At 49.1% G+C, this 24113-nt stretch overlaps 1 protein-coding gene across 1 annotated transcript in view; it reads left to right on the top strand.

Annotated features, from left to right (window-relative positions):
* PTGIS (prostaglandin I2 synthase) overlaps positions 1-24113 on the top strand; it is a 38609-nt gene that overhangs the window by 8524 nt on the left and 5972 nt on the right. Inside the window, exons 2-9 of the mRNA XM_039864565.1 lie at positions 1245-1368; positions 3155-3333; positions 5872-6015; positions 9684-9835; positions 15438-15619; positions 21597-21765; positions 22698-22879; positions 23953-24104. Coding sequence (XP_039720499.1) covers positions 1245-1368; positions 3155-3333; positions 5872-6015; positions 9684-9835; positions 15438-15619; positions 21597-21765; positions 22698-22879; positions 23953-24104 — 1284 coding nt within the window. The remainder of the gene's footprint in view (positions 1-1244; positions 1369-3154; positions 3334-5871; positions 6016-9683; positions 9836-15437; positions 15620-21596; positions 21766-22697; positions 22880-23952; positions 24105-24113) is intronic.

Genomic DNA, 24113 nt, shown 5'->3' with positions numbered 1-24113 from the left:
CGGGAACCTCCAGGGAAGAGCGTGGCTGAATTCAGTTGCTCGTGGTTGTGAGACTTGAGGTCCCCATCTCATTGCTCGTAGTCAGCCAAGGTCCCCTCGTAGCTCCTAGAGGCCACCTGCACTCTTTGCCATGTGGCACCTTCCATCTTTGAAGCCAGCCACAGAGACTCTCCCTGGTGTCCAGTCTCTCTCATACTTTGAGTCTCTTTTGCCAGGAAGAGCCCTGTCTTATGTAAGCTCTGTCTCCACCTGATTAGGTCAGGCCCACTAAGGAGAATTGTTTTCTTCAAGTCAGCTATCCCGTCTATCCCCCACTCAGTAGGAGGGGATTATACGGGGCGTAGGTCATTGTGGGTCATCTTAGAATTCTCAGGAGCACAGTGAGCTGTAAGTGTCGTTATTAAATTCTCAGAGGAGTCCCCCTGCCCTCACAGGGGATGCTGACACCGCATATCACACACACGCAAACTTCCCAGCCCCTGGCTGAGCTAGCATGCACCCCTGGGGCATCTCCGGAGGCCACGGGCCTGGCCTCTGGCCACCTGAGATACACGTCCAAGGGCAGTCGGGGTCAGAGGCTGGTCCTTCTGTCTTCCTTCAGCTGCGCTCTCCACTCTCATTCTTCCTCTGTGGGCATGACAGGGAGGATGCGATACCAAAACCCTGGTCCATACTGGCTCAAACAGAGAACTCTTTAAACTGCTGGGTTCTGGAAAGCTCTCCCACCCACCGAGAAATGACCACCTCGATCAACTGGTCCCCAGGCTTCTGCTGTCAGACCCCTACAGTCCATTCTCTACTGAGCAGCCAAAAAGATCCTATAAAACCTAACCCAAATCATGTCTTTATGCTTCCCCACACTCCTCCAGCACCCACCTCACTCAGAGACAAAGCTACAGCCCTTGCAGCTGCCAAGAAGGCCCGCATGGTTCTGGGCCCCATGACGGCGCTGGCCTCAGTCTCTGGGACTTCTTGCTCCCTCCAGTCCAGCCACACTGGCCTCGGTACTGTTCTTTGAATACATCAGGCGTGATCTGAGCTCAGGGCTTGTTGTGCCCTCTGCCTAGAAGGTTCTTCTTCGAGGTAACCACGTGGCTCCTGCCCTCACCACCTTCAGGTCTTTGGGCAAATGTCCCCTCGGAAGCCTTCCCTGCACCCTCGATTTAAAATTACACCCCACACCCTACAGACTCTATCCTCTTCCCTGCTTTATCAAATGGTGATAAATGCCGTGGCTTCTGCAGGCGACCTGGTGAGCCTCCCCTGGACCTGGGCAGTATCCCCTGGTTAGGCCATGCTTTGGAGTTTGGAAAAGATGCTGCCAGCTTCCTCACTAGGATGAAGGAGAAGCATGGTGATATTTTTACTGTAAGTACCTCTTGTGCCTCTTGGGAGGGGCAGGGATGAGCAGCTGGGCCTGTCATACCTGGTGTTGAGGGATTCCTTCGGGATCAATCTGTGTACTAACCTACTCATCCATCATCTATCTAGTGGTCCAGCTAACTTTCTATCCATTTCTATACAACTGTACATCCAGTGCTTATGTAACGTCCATCTCTTCATTATCATACCTCTAGCATCTTCCCAACATCAAGCTATGAAGTCATTCAATATCCATCTGATAATTGTACATAAATCTAACTGACCTCTATCCATTTATTCAACGTCCATCTCTACAATCCACCCATCCATCTAACAGCTATCATTCTGCCTATCTACCCAATATCTAAGCAGCATCCTTCCATCCTAATATCCACCCAACATTCGTTCATATATTTCCGTCAAACCTCCATCTATCCACTCATCCATCCATCTTTCTATATACTTTTCCAATATCTGTCCATCATCTATCCCTCCATCTGTCTACCCAAATTTATCCAGCGTTCTTCCACTGGTGTACCTACACCCATCCAACTTCCATTCATATATTCAATTTCCACCAACTTTCATTCTTCCATTTATCTACCCATGTCTCTACCCCCCTGCCACTTTCTACTCAGCGTCCAGTTATCTATCCATTCAATAAATATTTATTTATATCTCCATCTATCCACCCCTTCAGTATCTACTCAAACAACTACCACTGGTCCATCTACCTTCCATGTATCCTTCCCAACTTCTTTCCCAATCCAGCATTTGTCCTTCAGTCTGTTTACCCAATATCCACTTAGCATCTTGCCATCCACGTACCCAACATTCATCTGTACATTTAGTTTCCACCAACCTCTAACTACCCACCCACCCATCGTTCCTTCCAAGATGCATTCAGTGAGCTTTCTTTCCATTTATCCACTCATCTAACAATCCTTCTAATAGCAATTTTTTCTCGGCTATCGGCCTGTATTTTATAAGTGAGTTTGATTAACACGACGCAAAAATCACACTCTGAAGACGGGGTCGAGGTAGGTGGGTAGTTTTGTGTGACCCCTGCACAAACATTTGAGGAGAAATGCTCAGCTCTTGTCTGTAGGGTTACAGCTCTCCAGAGCTGCTTCCTTTCCTTCTGGGACAGCATGTTACATATAGAGCCCGACCTCCCAAAGAAGTGAGTATTACTTACACATCCACTCGCATATACCCAGCAGCATCCATCCATCCGTCTGTCCTACCTTTCTTCCTCCATTCGTTTATCCATCTATCTATCCATTCACTCACCTATAATCTATCCATCTGCATTTACCCACCAATATCCTTCCATCCATCCATCCATCCATCCATCCATCCATCCATCCATCCATCCAATCCATTCACCTATGATGCACACACATCCATCTTCTGCCTTCTGTGGGCAGACTCTCTCCTGGCTGCTAGAGATATGACAATAACCAAGATAACCGTGGCAGGTGCTTAAGAGTGAGACGGTTAAGAACACAACCTTTGGTTCAAAAAGGTGCAGAATTCCAGTACTAGCTCTGCCACCTCTCAGCTGCCTGAGATCTTGGGCACATCATGTGACTTCTGTAAGCCTCACTTTTTAGCTATAAATGGGTGAATGATGGTCCTCTCCTCGCAGAGTGGTCGTGAGGGGTAGATGAGAGAGCATCATCCATTCAGTACATAGTGGGGCCAGCACCTGCCACGGAGTAAGTCCTTGACCACTGAGAGCAGCCGTTGTCATAGTGATACTCCTCATTCTATCTGGCCAACTTCCCAGGTACTGGTGGGGGGCAGGTACATCACCGTCCTCCTGGACCCACATTCCTACGACTCGGTGGTGTGGGAGCCTCGCACCAAGCTGGATTTCCACGCCTATGCCATCTTCCTCATGGAGAGGATTTTCGATGTGCAGCTTCCACATTACAACCCCAGTGATGAGAAGGCCAAGATGAAACCGTGAGTGGCCGGAGACGGTGACTGGGCGGGCCAGGGGGGGCCGATCTGCTTCTACCTGCGTAGTTCACGTCACCCTCGTCTCCACAACAGGGGTCCAGTAAAGACATTTTGTTGAGAGAAAACAAACAGAAACAAAATTAAAAACAACCCAGAAGAGTTGGGCTCAAGAAGAACTCTCTCCTCCTTAGGAGGCAGATCTGATTTTAGTAGGAGGAGACCAGGATTTGGGTCAGTCAGACCTAGATGCAAATCCCAGCCCCACCCCTTTCTACCCTTGTGACTTTGGACAAGCCAGTCCATCTCTGAGCCTGTTTCCGTACCTGTAAAATGACGGGAGGTGGGTGAGGTGATCAATAGTTTTGAGTTCATATTCTGTGCCAGGCATCGTACATGAGCCTATTAGTCTTCACAGAAATGCTGGAGGGTAGGTAACTTATAGCCCCAGGAGGGTAGGTAACTTATAGCCCCATTTTATAGATGAGGACATTGGGGTTCAGAGAAGAGAAATGACTTGCCCTAGGCCACACAGCTAGCAAGTGGTGCAGGTCCTGAAACATAGGAATACTTATTTCAGCAAAAGGATGTGTGAGCACATTTATTCTACTCGTCCAGCAAACATCCGGGAACCTGCTATACAGTGGTCACCATCCTAGATTCAGAGGGCACAGAATGATGCCAACCATCGTCTGAGGACACCTACCATATACCAGGCGTTTGATAGTGCACTTTCACATTTACAGAGGAGGAAACTGAAGCTCAGAGAAGGGAAGTGACTTAGCCAAGGTCTAGTGCTAGTAAGTGGCAGAGCTAGGATTTGAACTCAGGTCTGCAGACCCCACAGCCTATTGTCTTCCACCCAAGATACTGAGGAAATGAGATGCGAGATGCTGCATATCCACCCCTAAAGAGTCACACAGTCTGAGGGTCACCTTTAGTGATCTGTCTCTAGGAAGAGTCACATCCTGGAGTAAGAAGAATCTAGAAGGCTGAGTTTTGCAGGACTGCCAAAGTCGAGGAAAGGCCAGCATTATGAGGTGAACTCTGAGGAGAAGCAGTGCCCAGTTCGGCCTTGGCTTTGTGGGACAGCTGCTAGGAGGACTTCTAAGGCTGAGTGTCCTGGGTCCTGCCATTCCAGGGGATCATGAAGTCCCATTGATAACAAGAGTCAAAGTTCACTGCATCCCACCCCACTACCTAGGGAAGACCCGTTTCCTCCAGTGTCTGCCCCCTACAGTTTCTGGGAATTTCTCATGAGCTGGTATGACATCTGGGCATGGTCGCTACATCTGTTGAAGGCTGATGTCTCTGTCGAGGACTAGTGCCTGTAGTGGGGTCGGGGACAGCTGGATCAAGGTCCATCACTATGCCAGCTCCCATTTATTGAACGCTTACAGTGTGCCAGGTGCTGTGCTAAACCCTTCACACACCTTATCTCATGTGGCTCATGCCTATTGTTATTGCAACAATGTTCGAACTTGAACATCCAAAAGCTTTTATTACCTGGAAGTTCATGGAACGCCTCTGGAACTTCTCCGCTCCTGAGTTATCCAAGAACCCAGGGGTTTACGCAGTCTGAAGGGACCCATCCCATCTGCAAACAGCAGGTGGCGACAAAGAGCTGGAGTGCCTTACCTGTACTCCAGCACTTGTTGCTGCCACAAGGTGTCGCTGTTGGACATGGACGCTGCGCTGTTCCAAGGGCACTGTCTACTGGGTGTCCTGGTGCCCCTTCTGGTCTAGATCCCTGCACAGGTTGTAGAGAGGCCTTAAACTTAGATATAAGATCCCACCTTTCTTGGCTTCTAATCATGCCCTCAGGCATGGCTCAGTGTTGACCCTGTATTGTGGAGACTCAGTACAGAGGGGCTTCTAGCTTTGGCCACATATGCCCCCAAGATCCAGTTCTCATCTCAGACTCCCTGGCACACACGATGACCAGGTCACCAGCCAGATCCTCTCACTCCTCGTGTCATGTTCACTTGGGGTCATGTCTCATTAACAGTCCTTGGTGAGGAGACGCTTAAACCATCCAAACAGGTCTCCCTGACTTTGAGACTCAAGGAGAAAGTGCTGGTGTCTTAGTTCTCTGTCTTTCAGAAGTCTGTGGGTTCCTTATTCAAGCGTGTGTGCCCCGAGGAGGGACAGACTGTGGTGGCTAAGAGTTCAGACTCCGGAGCTGGACGGAGCAGGGTTTTAATCCCAGCTGTATAAGTTACTGGCCGGGTGGCCTCCAGCAAGTGACTTTCGTCTATGTCCCTGAGTTTCTGTCTGTAAAATGGCATCATAATAGCAACTGTTCTCTCTCAGGTTGTCAAAAGGTGAAAGGAGATCGTTATGCTTACTTAGCACAGTGAATAGTCACGGCCGTCAGTGTTGAGGATGATGGTAATCATAACGCCATCTTGTTTGAGCTAGTCTTCCAAAGGCCTCCATTGCCAGCGAGAACTGGAGCCCCAGGACCCTGCGGTGGGGGGAGGGACCTGCCCGTGTGCTCTCCCTCTAGAAGCTGTGCTCTCACTGCTTTGTCCCCTGCCTCAGGACACTCCTCCACAGAGACCTCCAGGCACTCACCGAAGCCATGTATACCAACCTCCGCAATGTCCTGCTGGGCGACACCACGGAAGCGGGCAGTGGCTGGCATGAGATGGGTCTCCTCGATTTCTCCTACAGCTCTCTGCTCAGGTGAGCCCAAGCAGCCCCCACTCCCCCGAGTGGAGCCCAGCTCTCTGGATCCGGGTCAGCCATTAATCGTGGCTTGGGAGCTATGAGGCGGTGGTGCATAGGGGAGCAGTTTGGGACACTCAGAACAAAGACTGCAAGATGACATTTACATCTGGGACCCCAAGTATTTACCTGGCTCGGTCTGCGAGTTGTCGAGGAGACACAAGCCGAAAAGGGGCCTTTGGCATTTATTCTAAGTAAGATGAGTGACATTGGGGGTTTACGCAGAGGCTTGACGTGATTGCACTTGGAGTTTTAAAGACTCTATTTGTCTGCCGGATGGAGACTAGGCCACAGGTCGGGTGTGTGCCAGTGAGAGAGAAGCAGGAGGACTTGTAAGGAGGCTGCTGGAGTTGTTCCGGTGAGAACGGCGGCCTGGACCAGGGAGATGACAGGGAGATGCTGAGAGTTTGGGGTGGGGGTGGAGTTGATGGGACCTGCCGAAGGCTTTGGTCAGGGCGGTTGTGGGGCTGGAGGAACATGGCCACAGCGGGGGAGGGCAAGAGCAGGGGCAGTTCATTGATTTTTGGTGGTGCCATTAATTGAGTAGCATTTCACAAAAGAAAAGACATTTCAACCACTCTAAAAAATTAGAGCGACACAGTTTCAGAATAAAGGACAGGCATGTGCTGACACATATGGGCACACAGGCACATTTGGGACATGTGTGTGCATATGTGTAGGTTTGGTGTGTGTTAGTGCATTTAATCCTCACAACAGCTCTGTGAGGCTGGTACTTTACAAACTACACTCGAAAGATGAGAAAACAGGTCTGGAGAGCTGAAGCCATTTGCCCAGAGTCCCATGGATAGGGGCCTGACAGGGCTGGCCGCAGAGCTTGCCCTGTCAAGCCTGAGCCTTGCTACGTAAGAGGCCCACATCTTTCTCACTTCTCCCTGGAACGGTGCAGACTCTGCCCAGGGCTGTGACTGGTCTGGGTGATGCTGGTTTGGTCCACCCTGTCATCGCATGGTGGGGAGGCTGAGGTAGAGGGGCAGCTAAAAGCACCCAGCAGGATCACAGAGGGCACCTCCTGGGTCTCCCGGCTCCTGCCACCCTGTGTCTCCATGAGGGCAAAGAAGTCAGGAAGTTGTGGCTCTGGGGGCGGTGGGGGCGATGTGGTGGCAGCTGGGCCCTTTTAGGCCCATGGTGACAGCAGGCGCAGTGTAGGGCGTCAGAGGTCAATGGGTTCCGAGTCTTCAGGGCCTGAGACCTGTGCCGGAGCTCCTGCCTCCTGGCCTGGTGGCCTAGGGCCTTTTCATCGCCATCTGTAGCCCCCAAAATAGAAAGGGGTGGGCGGGTTGGATGACAGAGTCACCGATGGAGGTGCACATGGCCCCAAACCATGAGATGCCACTGCTGAAATCTCCTAACCCGTCCTGCGCAGGTTCCTGCTCTCTGAGTCACATCCCAAATTCTTACCCTGGCCTACGGGATCCAGCATGGCCTTCCCTGAACCCTTCTGTCATAATCCTTGGACAGGCCAGGCGGGCACCTACCTCGAGGCCTTTGCAGTTTCTGTCCCCTAGGGGTCTGCATGGCTCCCACCTCACTTCATTCGAGTCTCATCTCAAGAGTCACCTCCTCAGGAAGGCCTGTTCTGACGTCCCATTTAATATAATAGCCCCCTCATTACTCAGCCCCACTGAGGCTTTATTTTCCTCCTGGCGCCATCTGTAGGTTCCGTGTGTACGCACATGTAATTACTGTCTGTCTGAGCCAGGTAACGTGTTATTCTGCTATGGAGGTGCCATCGGAGAGGCCTTCACTTCCACGGTGTGAAACCTGGTGGCCTTCTTCTTGTTTTTTTTTGGGGGGGGGTGCGTTATGTTTTTGTCCCCTATTTTGGTAGAAATATATGTCCAGAGAAACAGTTCTCTGCTTTAAGAGAAACACCAGGGCGAGCGGGGTGACAAATGGAGACAGGTGTTTAACTGCACTGTCACGAAGACCACGGGGCCTGGTGAGAATCGCCTGACTCTGCCAGCTCGTTCCTGTCTAAAGGCCACGATTAAATTTCTAAAAACGCCGTGACTCAGCCTCCGCCTGGGGTTGCCTGGCGGACTGCAGGCTCCGGGTGGCCAGATTCTGTGCTTTTTCAAGATGAGGGGGTAATCCAGATTTTGTGTGAATTTCCCCAAATGTTTAAACATACGTTCAGTTTGTTTTTAGGAGAACTCGGTTGACCAAACGAAACATGTTTCAGACTGGCCCGAGGAGAAGGAAATCCTGGGCCGATGTGGAGGTGCGGCTCTGGCCAGCGGGGTGGACTCTGGAACGAGCTCATCTCGGCTATTCTGAGGGCAGGATTGTTTCCTCTTAGTCCAGTGGGATGGGAGGGTTGTGAGCTCTCCGTCTCTGACGGCATGGAAGCCAAAGCTGGTTGAGGGGGAGCGGAGAGGCTGTAGGGGAAGGGTGGGCAGTAGCCCGGATGACTGAGCTCAGAGTCATGATGACCCTGTAATTTTCTCCCAAGGTCAGTGTTCTCAGGGTTGAGAGCTAACCATCCATCTGACCATTCAGCCACTCACCCATCTATCTATCTATCCATCACCCACCCACTCACCCACCCTCCTGTCTGTTCTTCTGTCTACCATCCATCTACCCTCCTCCTCCCTCTCAGCCAGCCACAGACAGACAGCAGCATTTACTGAGGGCACTCACATGCCTGCACAGTGTGGATAAGGGACAAGACTGGGACAGACAGGCCGTCCGCCCCCGCCTCCTCCCTCACCCTGTGTCCACCCCTCCCCTGTTCTCTGGAAGATCCCTCTCTGGGTGCTCCAGGGACTAGGAGGAGCTCCAGGGGGAGCAGTGGGGCTTCTGTGGCCTCTCTCCGCAGAGGCCCCCTGGCCCTTCCCGCCATGGGGAAAAAGCGAAAGCCTGAGGTTCCCCCACCCCCATTGAGGCCACTGGGCCTGAGGCTGGGGCTGGGCTCCTGGAGCAAAGTGGCCGGTGGTGAAAACATTTCCTCTGGGAGTGTTCCTGCGGGTGGTGTGTGTGTGCGTGCGGCCCACGTGTGCGTGCCACACCCCGCCAGGCCCTGCCCCTTTCCTGCTCAGACCCCCGGGGCCCCTCAGGTCCAGCCCCCACCCCTGCCCTGCCCTGCGTGCCCAGCCCTGCCAGCTCCCAGACCGGCCCTGCCTCTGTCCCCTCACGCTCAGCGAGGCCCCATGCGGCCCCACCGTCACCCTCGCTCACTCTGCTCGTCCTCGACACTCCCATCTCCTTCCTGCCTCAGGACGTGGGCACTTGCTGTGGCCTTCGCCTCGAATCCCTCCCCTCTGTTCTTTCCTAGCCGGCTCCTCCTCACCCTTCCGGGTTCAGCTTAAGGGTGAGCCCGTCCTGCACCCCCTCCCACACACCTCTGAGCGCCCGCTGACATATTACTCCTCCTCTCCTTTCTCTTGTCTGTTGTCTGTCCCCTGCAATAGAGTGTCCGCTCCATGAGGCCTTGATGGCTTTGTCCGTTTTCCTCACAGTGACCGGCCCAGAACGGTCCAGGCATGTAGCAGGAAAGGCAGGTGCTCATGTGGGTGTGTGAATGGAGAAAAGCGTGTGGCTGTGATGGGAGGGCTTGGCCGGGAGGGCTCCAGGAGGACCCCTGATCTATCGCTTGCCACCCCCAGAGCCGGCTACCTGACTCTGTACGGAATCGAGGCACTGCCACGCACCCATCAGAGCCAAGCCCAGGACCGCATCCACTCAGCCGACGTCTTCCATACCTTCCGCCAGCTCGACCTTCTGCTCCCCAAACTGGCACGGGGCTCCCTGTCAGTAGGTAAGCGCCGTGGGGGCCCTGGTGGGCGGTGGGGCAGACTGAGGGACCCCAGCGGGTGTGTCCGAGCTCAAGGTGAAGGATCTCATTTGTAAAATGGGGGGAAGAGTAGGCTCTTCCTAGAAGGTGACTGTCAGGATCGGCTGAGGTAATAAGAGAAAACACTATCTTTGAGCACTTTCTATGTTCCAGGTGCCAGGTTAATGAAGCATTGTCTCAGTGTTCACAACTGCTCATCGCTTCATTTCCTTTACTTATATATTTTTAAGGTAATAAGAGAAAACACTATTTGAGCACTTTCGATGTTCCAGGTACCAGGTTAATGAAGCATTGTCTCAGTGTTCACAACCGCTCATCACTTCATTTCCTTTACTTATATGTTTTTAAAGACCAAACTTTAACATTAGATTATTCAAATTAAGAAACACATTCTTGTGGTTAACAAACTATTCATAGAGATAGACAGTAAAAAGTAATAATACTCTAACAAGCCCAGCTTCCTATGGAAACCAGTGTTAACATGCTGATATGTATCTCTTCACAGAGTTTTGTAGGGATATTTTTCTTTTTTCCACATTGAGACAGATATACATATCTAGAATGTTTCCATGTGTATTTACAAAAAAGGATCATATCTATTATTTGCAATTTTTTTTTTTTAACTTAACAACATAGATCCATGCTCCCCTGTCAATACAAACAAACATCTTCTGGAGCAGGGGTCCCCAACCCCTGGGCCACGGACCGATGCCAGTCCCTGGCCTGTTAGAACTGGGCCACACAGCAGGAGGTGTATCTGCAGCCGCTCCCCAGCGCTGGCATCACCACCTCAGCTCCACCTCAGATCATCAGGCATTAGATTCTCATAGGAGCACCGGTCTCTGGTGCCAAAAAGGTTGGGGACCACTGTTCTAGAAGTTATAGCCAATGCAATTAGATAAGAGAAATCAATGACCAATATAAGAATGGGTAAAGAATAAATAAAACTCCCTATTTGCAGATGATCTGATACTATACCTGTAAAACCCCAGAAAATCTGTGGTACAACTAACTCAAGCAAAAAAATAAAAAATAAAAAGAATCCAGCAAAGTAGAAGGACAGAAAATTAACATAAAAATATGAACATCTTTCTAGCCCTTACATGTCAGTATTTAGGTAGCCAACCCCCTCCAGAGGGTAATTATAATTATTTCCTTTTGTGTGTGTGGCTATTATAGTATTTTACTGTCCCGATATCTCTTCTACCATCTGGTGATTTTATTTCTCACTGACAGTTTCCTGGAAGTGGGTTTGCCAGGTCAAAGGGCATACTCATTAAATTTTTTTATTAGCTACTACCGCATCATTTCCAAAACGATGGAGCAGTTCACATGCCTACCCAAAGGGAAGGAGCCTGCTCATTCCCCACCGGATGCTATCAGTCCTTCTACTTGTTTGCCTGATGTGCACAGCTGGGTGACCTGTTTTAACCTGCATTTTCCCACATCCTTGTCAACATGCAGTTATCAGCTAATCTGATGGGCAAAAAAGGGCATCTGGCCTTATGGGCATTTCTCTAAAGACTTTGATGAAACATCTTTTTATGTTTCACCAGCCATTTGCTTTTCTTTTCTGCAAGTTACCTACTCATATCTCTTAACGTTTTTCAGAGTCACATCCTAGAAGTTCGGTATTATTATATCCATTTTGCAGGTAAGGAAACTGAGGCTCAGAGTGGTCACTTGTCATAGACATGGAGCTGGCTGGTAGGTGGCAAAGCCGGCAAAATGAAAACTTGCTCTGACTGCAAAATCCTGTGCATAAAGCACCTGGCACATCCCAGCACCCGCTGCTTCACCGGGAAAGAGTAGTTGGTTCCTCCATTGCCCTTTTCTTCATACAGATGGTCCAGGGAAGTCTGGGTAGATGCAGAGGGGCGGGACCCTCCTTCATGCTGGGAGCCGCACCTGGGCTGGTTATAGGAAGGCTCCATCTCCCAGTGTGGGCAGCAGGTGGCGATGTTGGGGAAGGTTTCTCAGGTAGAGGCTGGAGGCTCGTGGGCAAACCTACCCTTAAACCTTATGGGCATGTGCAGCCTCTGGAAGAGCAATTTGGCAGAAAGAACTTATCGTTCAAGGTCAGCCACTCCAGAGCTTGGGCTCTTAACTGGGCTCCCCTGCCTCTTGTAAAGAAAAAAGAAAAAAAAAATTCAGTATTGCAGAAAAGGGCAATTCTCTTTTGAGAATTGTTATCAATTTGACGTTATCCTTCTAAAATAGTGCTGTGTAGGATGCAAGCCACATAAGCAACTTTACAATTCTTATTAGACACATTAGCAAAAAAAGTGAAAGAGGTGAAATCAATTTTAATAATACATTTCTTTAACCCAATATATCTAAAAATATTAGCATTTCAGTATGTCATCAATATAAAAATTATTGAGATATTTTACATTTTGTCACTCAGGCTAAGACTTTTACTTTTACTCACGGCACATCTCAGTTTGGGCCAGCCACATTTCAAGTGCTCAGTAGCCGTGCGTGACTTGTGGCTGCCCTGTTGGACAGGGCCATTCTAGACCATTCTCCCAGTGTTAAAATACAGTATGAGCCCAAGTTATACTGTGATCCAAATCTACAGTGAGCCACTATTTTCCCAGTGGGAAGGTTTTGTTTTGTTTTGTCTTTTTTTATTTTTGGTCAACTAAGTATAGAAATAATTAGGAATGGAAATGAAATAGTTAAATTTGCCCTTACAGATGTTGTTGACATCTGTAGTTAAGCTCACACGCTATATAACCTGACCACTTAGAAATTTTGTTTTGTTCATACTTTCACATTCCGGGAAATGGTTGTATTCAGACTCCACCTTCGACATCAGCATCTCGCCCATCAACAGGCCTGATAGTAGTAACAGCTAATTCTTGTGTAAGGTATAGTGTGTGCCCTGTGCTGTTCTAAGGGCTTGATAAATGTTAGCTGATTTGATCTATGGATCCAATACATGCTATGTTTTTTTACCTTTTGTTTCAGTCCAATTTTTTATTGTACAACGCCATCTTTGGCTCATTTGCCAAATGACATTCACATAACTTCCTTTTTTTAATTGTGGTAAAATACACATAACATGAAATCTGCCATTTTCAAGTCTATCATTTTGTGGCTCTAAGTACATTCACAGTGTCGCGTCACTGTACCATTATCTATTTCCAGAAAATTTTTATTATCCCAAACCGAAGCTCTGTTTCTATTAAACAGTAACTCCCATATCCCCCTTCCTCAACCCCTGGTAACCTTTATTCTACTTTCTGTCTCTGTGAATTTCCCTACTCTAAGTACCTCATATAAGTGAATCATAACAATAGTGCTCCTTTTGTGTCTGGCTTATTTCATTTAGCACAATGTTTTCAAGATTCATCCATGTTATAGCATGCGTCAGAATTTCTTTCTTTGTAAAGGCTGAATAGTATTCCATTGTGTGGATATACTATATTTTATTTATCCGTTGTTCTGTTGATGGACATTCGAGTTGTTTCCCCCTTTTAGCTGTTGTGAATAATGCTGCTATGAACATTTGTGTACAAGTATCTGTTTGGATCCCTTATTTTAGTTCTTTTGAGTATATAGCCAGGAGTGAAATTGTTGGATTGTATGATAATTCTATATTTAACTTTTTGAAGAACTGCCAAACTTTTCCACAGTGGCTGGACCATTTTACATTCTCACCAGCAATGTACAAAGTTCCAATTTTTCCATATCCTTGCTTATTTTACTCACTTTTTTTTTATATTAGCCATCCTGACAGGTGTGAGGTGATCTCTCAAAGTGGCTTTGATCAGTATTTCCCTAATGATTAATGGTGTTGAGCATCTTTTCCTGTATTTACTGGCCATTTGCATATCACCTTTGGAGAAATGTCTATTCAAGTCCTTTGCCCATTTTTCAAATTGCGTTGTTTGTTTTTTTTGTCGTTGAGTTGTAGGAGTTCTTTATATATTCTGGGTGCTAGAACCCTATCAGATAGATGATTTGCAGATATTTTCTCCTCTTCTGTTGGTTGTCTTTTCATACTGCATTGCTTCGTAAAGTCATCCTTAAAAGCCATGTTCACTGTGATATTCAACACTTGTAAATGGGCTGTCCGACCTCAGAGAATGCCAGTTATTTCTAAATATGTGTTAAATTTCTGTTCCTCCTTTGTTAGCTCTCTCATCAGATGACTCTGATAAGCATCCAGAGCTAGCATCAACTGAGGTGGCTGCAAAGCTTTCTGCACCCTGCACTCACCTGTTTAAATTCTCGTGTGTCTGGCTTCTACCAGCAGAGATTTTGACAAGATTAATCTGGAGTGGGTTCTGGGCATCCAGGCATTTAACACCCCCGAGTTTTAAACTCCAGTGCTCCCAAAGTTGGGAAGCACAGGAAAATAATGTATTTTAGATGAATAATGGGCTTGTTGCTTAAAATTAAGGAGTATGTCACTTGAAACTGTGTCTAGAGGTTGAAGAAAAGCATATGGAGCATATTCTTTGAAAATGTAACTAAGATACTTAAAAAATGTGTTTAACCTACATTTGCTGCCCTTTTAACACCCTGTGGTATGCAGCCTGGTTTAGAACCACTGGGTGGTTGGGTTTTCCTGAAACACTGCTTCATGGTTCAAAAAAGTCAATGAGAGAGTTTCTAGAACTTTGGAATTTCGTGGCAATCCAAAGCAACTCGCACTTTTCCAAGGAGTGATTTGGGAAAACTAAATCTTATATTGTGCATGTAGGTATAAATATAGTCTCATCTTATAGCATTAGCACAATATATAAATAATAAGTACCTGGCTTTATTCCCTCAGGAGTCTGCCCTTGAGTGCGTCTCTGTTCATAAAAGACTTCTCATAATTTTCCAGAACATAACACTCCACTGTGAGGTGGTGATTGCTGACTGGTGGTCCGCGGGCCACAGTTGACCTTCAGACATGCTCGTGTGGCTTGCACAGTGATTAAACATTTCTCACTTAGATGCTAACCTTAAAAAACCCTGAGAAGATGCCACATGAACATCTTGATATTCAGCTTCTTCTGAGAACCAGGCTCTCTGGCTAGGGGCACATTGGCCCACAGGGCTGGTTGGTAGAGCTGAGCAGGGGCCACCCCGACCCTCCCATTGCCCACAGCCCTGTCCTGGCCCTTTTCCCTCCTTTACTTTACCTATCTTCTTTGGAGGTAGTTGAGTTTGAGGCCCCAGACCAACCTGGCCCCTCTCGATGGCAGTTAGGTTGTTTCTGATGTCTCCTGAATGAAGCTTTGCTAAGCTCGGTGTTTCATGCTCTTCTCCCTGCTGTGTAAAGAACCACCATTCATTTAATACATATTTACTCAGCACCTACTATGGACCAGGTGCTGGGGACACAGGCCAATGAAACAGACAAGGCCCCTTGTTCCTGTCCACTGAAGGTGAGACAGTAAGCAAGTCAACGTTTAAAGGGCTTCCCTGCAGCCTTTCTCAGAGGAACCTCCCTCCCCCATGGAGGGGAGTCACCCGGAAGACCCTTGGCCTCCTAGCAGGTCAGGGCTGGGTGGCCCTGGGCTTGGGTGGATCTGTAACCTCCACCCTCTGTGCTCTGTCTCTGCAGGGGATAAGGACCGTGTGTCCAAGGTCAAAGGTCGACTCTGGAAGCTGTTGTCCCCAGCCAGTGTGGTCACCCGGGCCGACCGGAGCAGCTGGCTAGAGAGTTACCTGCTGCACCTGAAGGAGATGGGTGTGTCGGAGGAGATGCAGGCGCGGGCTCTGGTGCTGCAGCTTTGGGCCACACAGGTGGGCACGGCGTGTGAGTGGGAGCATGCAGGCGTGGCGTGCGGTTCCGTATGTGAGCGTGGATGTGAGTGTGCACGTGTGTGTGAGTGTGCACGTGTGTGTGTGCATTTGGTGTGCACTTGTGAGTGTGCATATATGTAGGTGTGTATTTGTGAGTGCATGTGTGTGTTCATGTAGGTGTGCACTTGTGAGTGTGCATATGTGTATGTGTGCATGTAGGTGTGCATTGGTGAGTGTGTACCAGTACGAGTGTGGGTGTGGGTTTGTACACACACGCCAGCCGTCTGCCCCAGTTCCCTGACTCAGCTGTGAAACAGTATCGTGAACAGGGTCATTCATTCAGTATCGATTTTTTTTTTTTAATTGGGAAGTGTTACACTTATAGGAAAGTTGTGCGAATAGTTTAATGAACTCATATGATTCTTCCGTTTCTAACATTTTACCGCTTTTGGTTTCCTTCTCTCTCTCTTCCTGTGAGTATTTTATTGAATCGTTTGCAAATAAGTTGCGGACATCATGATTCTTTACCTCTAAATACTCCAGCGTGCATCTTCTAGGAGCAAGAATTTTCTCTCACGTGGTCACAGGACAATGACCAAGTTTTGCCAGTTGTCCCATAGTATCCCCCATGGCTCTTCTCCATCCAGCATCCAATTCAGGATCACGTGATGCATTTAGACATTCTGCCTTTTTAGTTTTCTTTTATATGGACTAGTTCCTGTGCCCTTCATTGTTTTCCTGACATTTTCGAAGTGCGCTGACCAGTTATTTTGAAGAGTCATTTAAAGTTTCCGCTGAATACTTACCGTAGACCATCAAGACCCGACTTCGAGTGGACTATGTTTTAGCCGGGGTGGGGGTGGGGCAGACAGTCAAGGAAACATATGTAGGATGATTTTAGATGCTGATATGCAGGATATAAAACAGGGTGACGAATAGCGAGGTCCTGGCGGGGGGCGGTCTACTCTAGCCAGGGTGCTCAGGGAGGCCTCCGAGGAGGTGACGTTTAAACTGAGCCCTGGATAATGAAGAAGAGGACATCTGGGGACTCGGAGAAGGTGAGAGGGGAGAGTATTCCGGGCAGGGGCGACCGCAGACGCAAAGGCCCGGGGGTTGGATCGTGCCAGGCGCGTAGGTAACAGCAAGGGGTTGAGCGTGGCTGCTGCCGAGTGAGGCCGGCGAGTGGGACTCAGGGAAGAGGTCACAGGGGGCCTGTGGCTCCTGGTGAGTAAGGACGTGGGATTATTCTCTGGGCGAGGTGGGAACTCTGGGGGGCGGGGTGGTTCTGAGCAAAGCGGGGGACAGGCTCTGAGGAGCACAGGCAGAAGGAGGGACCCCAGTGAGGAGACAGTGACGGCAGGACCAGGCGGTGGCCATGGAGGTGAGGAAATGGATGGATTCTGGAAACAAAGGGAAGTCACCACCAGTGGGTGGAGTGACGGACCAGATGTTAGGGCTGAGGGGGCTGCCCCTCCATCCTGGTTCCTGCCCTCCCCTCGACCCCTGAGCCCGCTCCTCCTCCAGGCCCCACCTCGGCAGTGGCAGTTGCACAGGCTGACATTTCTGGGTAATTCCTCTCCCATCGACTTGCAACTTATTTTTAGTTTTCGCTCAGAGCCATTAACTGTCCTTGCAGGCAGAGGCTGGCGAGGGACGGGGGCTGGGTTTGATCGGCACTTGGGCCCCATTAGTGCCTAATAACATATTTATGGGCAGAGATTGGAGCTCCCAACTGCTCCCAGAACCCCTTGTGGAAATGACCTCTGTCAGCAGAACTGGACTCTGGCCTGGGGGCTTGAGTGGCAGAAAGTACAGGGAACAGCTTTTGACAGGACCAAGAGAACTAGGCAGGAGATGGGGGCAGTACGTCCTCTGAGGTTAAGTCATTGGCAGCGTCCAGAATTCAGACAGGTGGGAAGACCCTTTGAGAGCACAAATCTTGAGAGCAGGGCCAAGATGCTATGTAGCCCAGGGGTTTCAGGCACAGGCTCTGTGACCAACCTGCCTGGATTTGATTTCTGACTCAGCCACTTCCTGGCAAGTCAGTCCCTTAATTTCTCGGTACCTCGGTTTACTTGTCTTTAAAATGGAGGTGGCAGCACCTTCCTCAAGGTGTCGTGATGAGGATGAAAAGAAGTGATACATGTAAGACTTGTACCTGTGCTTGACAGATAACTAGAGCTCAATAAACCTATAAATATTTAGTGAGGGCTCACTGTGTGCCAGGCATCGTTCTAGAAGCTGGGGAGAGAGCAGTGAGCAGAAGCACGATCCCTGCCCTAATAGAGCTGACATTCTGGTGGGAGACGACAGACTATTAATAAACTAGACCGACTATTAATAAAACAGACTATTACTAACAGTACATAAAATATACTAGACATAATAAGTTCTGTGGAGAACCAATAAAGCTAGGGAAGGGGGACGAGCAGAGGGGAGTGAGGAGAGGCGGCTTTATAGAGGGTGGTCAAGGGCGGTCTCGCCGAGCAGGTGCCATGTGAGCAGAAACTCAAAGGAAATGAGAGAGAAAGCCATGCAGATCTACAGGAAGAGGGCATCCAGGCAGAGTGCCACAGCATGTGCAAAGGCCCTGAGGTGGTGATGAAGGTGACATGGCAGGGAGGTGGCAGGTGCCAGACCATGCAGCGCCCTGTGGGCCACAGGGAGGACTCTGAGATGGGACCCCTCTGAGGGCTCTGAGCAGAGAACCATGGACATGGCCCGTTCTGCTTTAGAGAAATCATTCTGGCTGCATTGCTGAGAGGCAGAGAGATCAGGGAGGAGCCCACCGCCATATCCAGGCAAGAGAGGATGGCACTAGACCAGAGAGGGGAGAGAGATTGATTGGATCCTGGACATATTTCCAGGTAGAGCCAATAGGATTTGCTGTTGGCCGAGATATTGGAAGAGGGTATCAATGACATGGCTCCAGGTGTGGGCCTGAGCAACGGGAAGGATGAAGTTGCCATTAACAAATGAGGTAGATGATGGAGGGAGCAAGTTTTGGGGGAAAAAACCAGGGGTTTGGTTTTGGGTGTGCTGAGTTTGAGATGGAGAATGGTGGAGGGGTGGAATCTGGAAGAATCTGGAGTTCATGGTCAAGCCTCAGGCTGGAGACATTCGTTTGGGAATTGCGGTGGAGAGATGGTATTGAAACTACCCGACTGGCGGTCACTGGGGACGAGCGTGGATGGGGAAGGGACCAAGCCCTGGGCCTCTCCAGTTGGGAGGTCGGGAAGATGAGTGGGAGCCAGCACAGGAGACAGAGGAGGGATGGCCAGGCGGGGGAAGGGGACCCGGAAGGGAGCACCGGCCAGAGGCTGAGTGCAGGAAGTGTTCCCAGAAGTTGAGAAATGGTCGTTGCAATTGCTATCGCCAGGTCAGAGCCGAGGTGGGAATAATGATTTCAGAAGATATGATGAGCCGGTCCCCGCAGGCTCATCACGGGACAGGCTTCCCTCCCAGGTCTGGGCCTTGGACTTTGTCCGCAGGGGAGGGAACGAGGCTAGACCAGAAGTGTTCCGAGTAAATGAGGCGGTGCCCCACTTAGGGTGCTCAATTCCAGGGCAGCAAATTCAGAATCTCTTTCGGTTGTGTGATCACACAGACACATGTGCGTGCACACACACGCACGCTCACACACATCTGTGCGTTTGAGTGGAAGGTGGTCTTTGTCACCTCCCTAACTGGCCACAGCTTTTTTCCTGAAAGCAGAGATAACTGGGCAGCCTCCTGCTTTGTAATGAATGAGCCGTGGCCCCCATCTGACTATCCCGGCAGGATGAAAAGGCCGTGGCATTGAGTTAACCCAAAGCTGAATTATTTATCGCCTACATTCCTCTGGCTATTTAAGTGATGGACAGCAAGTGACCTTGTTTGTCTCTGCTGGACCCAAGGTGCTAGAGGAAACCTCAAAGAAAGTCCCAGGCCCCTAATTGTTCTCAAGTCTGGGGGAGGGACCCACGCGAGGGAGAAATCTCTTCTGAGTACCTACTGTGTGCCCAGCCAGCCTGTGGGGGTCACTTGCATCTAGACTCAATGGACGTAGAGTTGTTATTTTAGCAAGAGGAAGGTTCCAAGACCCAGAAGAGGGATTGACTTGTCCAAAGTCACAGGAAGTGGGGAGCTGGGATTTGAACCCAACTCTGCCTGGTCCCTGTCCAGGCCTCTGCCAGCCCACAGGCTGACTTGCAGGCCCCCAGCCCAAAAGGACACAGGTGGTTATTTAATAGATATCATTGAGCCTCTGCTTTATGCTTTATGGTCAGTGGGTAGGGACTAGGGAGTGCTTAATTTTCCTTTTCCGTAAAAGATGTGATAACGGTGCCTGCTCGATGGGAGAACTGAACAGGGAACGTGGCACCTCCTTGGAGCTGCATTCATCACTGCGGCTAAAGGAAAAGAAAGAAAATCGCACCATCATTCGTGCTTTGATGCATTTGTTTACCGCATGTTTTTCCTCTGTGGTTACAATCATGCAGTTTTTTAAAATCCCACTTTTAATTTTACTTAATATTGTATATCATGAGCATTTCTCATGTCCTTTGCAGACCCCTGTAAAAATCAGTCGCTTTTGTTTTGCTTAAAAGTAGCACATTATTTTTAAAAAGTCAAGCAATTTAAAAAGATGTGTGCAGTAGAAAGCCATCCTCCCCCTACCTGTGCTCCCATCCCCGCAGCTTCTGTCCCAGAGGTGGCCGATTATCCTTCTAGGGATAGTCTGTGCTTCTTCACATCCTCTTTAAATATACATGCCAGCGGTGGCATGCTGAGCCCCGTCCTGCATCTTGCTGTTTGCACGACTCAGTGCATCTTGGCTACAGTCCCATATCAGTATGCACAGAGCCAGCTTCTTTGCAGCAACTTCCTGTGTCATCCTAGGGATGGATCATCATTTATCTTATTGATCTCCTATTGATAGACGTTGCTTCCAATCTTGCTGTTACTTGTGCAAATGTCTTTTTGTCCGTGTGTAGTTATGTCTGTGATAGAAATACTGGGTAAACGTGATGTTTCGTAACTATTTGATATTCTATTATTATGAGTGTATAGGATAGTTGTTTATGGTAAACAAAAATCTTCCCCCACATTGAAGTTAGTTTGTGTTCACCCAAGTCTCATTTAAGGGTGTCCCATACGCATTTTTTAAATTATTCATTTATTTATTTGTTTATTTTTTTTAGGTGATGTAACCCTTGGTTGACCTCACAGATTGCAAGGACCTTGTCAGCTTACAATCCCTTATTATTATTGTTGTTTGTTTTTTTTTTTACACCTATAGCACCTGGTCTTCCTAGGTGGTCTCCCATACAAGTACTAACCAGGCCTGACCCTACTTAGCTTCTGAAATCAGACAGGATCAGGCGGGATCAGGCTTGTTCAGGATAACATGGACGGCCGTAGGCCCATATGCATTTTAGCCAGTGCTGAATATCTGAGCCTAGACCTAGAACTGCTGTTCTATCAGTTCTGCCTCATTCTATTGGCCGGAACAAGCCTCATGCCTGAGCCCAAATTCATGGGGTGGAGAAGTATATTCTTCCTCTTTAATGGGAGGAAGTACAGAGTCACATGCTAAGGGGCATGGCTGCAGGGAAGGGTGGGGACTTGGGCCAAGGATGCAGTCATTCCCAGATGTTAACAACAATCTTAATTGACACACTTTGTTCCTATTATTGACACTTTTTTGAAGATTACCTATGTGACCTCGGAGTGTCAATGATTTTGTTCAAGGTCAAGGATGCCAAGAATGGCCTTGAAGTAGTCTTTAGGCTATGCTAAAGCTATAAAGCAGGTCTTGGCCGTGTCTTGAGGCTAAAGATGGACCTGGATTGTCCCTAGACCTGTGGCAAGGGTGGAAGCCCAGGCCTCCTGACCCTTGTGCTGAGGCCAGGGCTGTGTCCGTGGCACAGACCAGTCAGCTCACACCCCAGATGTGCCCTCTCGGTAGTACAACAGAGGCTTCTTCTCACCACAGGGGAACATGGGTCCTGCTGCCTTCTGGCTCCTGCTCTTCCTCCTCAAGAACCCCGAGGCTTTGGCTGCCGTCCGCAGAGAGCTCGAGCACATCCTGTGGCGAGCAGAGCAGCCTGTCTCGCAGATGACCTCTCTCCCACAGAAGGTTTTAGACAGCATGCCTGTGCTCGGTGAGATGCTCAGACCCTTCAGATAGCCCCCAGACTGGGTCGTCATGGCCCCCCAAGTCCTCCGCAGCATGGGCTCCCGTCATCCAAGGTCCATCAGTGTCCTCTGACCCAGGGTCCCCCTGGGCCTTCTATCTTCTTAGACCCCAGTCTCAGCAGGAGGTTTTTGGTTACAAGTAGCAGGGAATCTTATTTAAACTGGCTGAAGCAGAAAAAGGATTCTATTTGGGGCAAGTAACTAAAAAGTCCAGAGGTGCCTGAAGCCAGGCACAGGTAGATCCAGGTGCTCTAACAATGTCATCAGGACTCAGTCTCTTTCCATCTCTGAGCCCTGTTTTCTGCTGGGTTGGCTCTAGTGTCAGGCTGGCAAGATGGTCACCAGGAACTCCAGGCTGACGTGCTCACGGCCCCTGAGTATGTGCCTCTCTGCATCATTCCTACCCGGAGACCCAAGAATGTGTCTCCTTGGCTCTCTTTGGCTCATAGTCCCACCTCAAACCAATTGTGGGGTTCAGAAGGTTGGGGTGCTCTGATTGGCCAATTATCACCCAGTCCAAGGAATTGGGAGTGGAATCAACAGCCCAGCCCCTGAGTATGGAAGGATGGTCCTCAGAGGAAAATCAGGGAACGGTTTCCGGAAGGGGCAGGTATGCTAGGCAGGCAGAAACAACCAATGCTGATGGCCCTGCTCTCTCCCTAGCTTCTCTGATATCTCTCTGGCTCCCACCTTCCCTCATAGCTTCTCTCGGGATCAGACCCAGAACCTCATGTCCAAGTCTCTGAGGGACTGCAGCCATCACACCTCATCACTGGCCTTTCGCTCTCACGCTCCCTCTCTGAGCCTCCTCACCTTCCTCTGTAAAATGAGGGCTGGGGTGGCATTCGAGTGGGTGGGAGGACAGCTTCTGACCCTTCCTTGTCCCTGTCCCATGCAGACAGCGTGCTGAGCGAGAGCCTCAGGCTCACGGCTGCACCCTTTATCACCCGAGAGGTCGTGGCAGACCTGGCCATGCCCATGGCAGATGGGCGGGAATTCACCCTGCGACGTGGAGACCGCCTCCTCCTCTTTCCTTTCCTGAGTCCCCAGAAAGACCCAGAAATCTACACGGACCCAGAGGTAAATGTCATGCCTGGAACCGTGGGTGAAAATCAGTGGCTTCTATGTCAGCCAGATCTGAGTGGCCGTCCAGCTCTGTGATCTTGTCCAGATGGTTTCACCTTTGGAGTCTCTGCTTCCTCACCTGTGAAATGAGCCTCATCATAGCATCTGCCTCATAAGGCTGTCAGAAGACTGAATAGATCATGTAAGAAAGGCCTTCACAGTGTCCGAAACACCGTGACTGCTTTGTAAATGATATCTGCGTGCGTTTCTTTTTTTCGGAGCATTATAATGTCCGTTTCTCAACATTCTTCCCTCTCTCTGGACTTTGAGATGGGGCAAACTTTCACAATCTCTAACAGATTTGGGTACTTTGTGCCAGGCCCTGTGCTATATACTCATCTGTCCATCCACTCATTCATCCATCCGTCCAGCCGTCCGTCCATCCATCCACCCATCCACCCACCCACCAGTCTGCGTGCTGGTCCATTCACCTGTCTTTCATGTAGCACTCTGCCACACCCTGTGCTCAGACACAGTCTTCATCTCATCACTCTATATAGTAACCAAAGGAAATTGGCATTCTCCTTTTTAAAAATAATTTTATTTTATTCTAACTTACAAAAGTAACATATACTTACAAAATAGAAATATGTAGAGGTATATATTTAAAAGTAAAATTTTTTCTTTATTCCCTTTCCTTTCCTCTTCCACAGAGTTCCCTAACAATGGTTGGGAGTGTATCTTTTAAATTATTTTCATGCCTTTACAGTCATACACACAGCGCACTCACACACCTATGAATAGGTAGGTGTGTATATAGCATCATATAATGCCTGCTATTTCGATACTAGCCTTTTTCACTAAAAACTGGTCTTAAAAATTCTTTCCATTGTCAGCACACACAGACCAAGCTCAACCTTCCGAATAGCTGCTCTGTTTTATAAACCAGCCCTCTGTCCATTGACCTTCATGTTGTTTCCAGTGTTTTCCTCTTATAAACAAGACTGGGGTGAACACTCTCACACCTTTTTCTTCGTGCATGCATGTCGTGGGGGTGAAGTCAGAAATTGACCTTCTTCCTATTTTAGGTATTTAAATACAACCGATTCCTGAACCCCGATGGATCAGAGAAGAAAGACTTTTACAAGGATGGGAAGCGACTGAAGAATCACAGCATGCCGTGGGGAGCAGGGCACAATCAGTGCCTGGGGAGGGCTTATGCCATCAACAGCATCAAACAGTGAGTGTG

Source organism: Pteropus medius, unplaced genomic scaffold, assembly GCF_902729225.1.
Source record: "Pteropus medius unplaced genomic scaffold, Ma_sr-lr_union100, whole genome shotgun sequence".
Classification (NCBI taxonomy): Eukaryota; Metazoa; Chordata; class Mammalia; order Chiroptera; family Pteropodidae; genus Pteropus; species Pteropus medius.
Note: the sequence above shows the minus strand (reverse complement) of the source record. Positions and strands in the feature narration are given on the sequence as shown.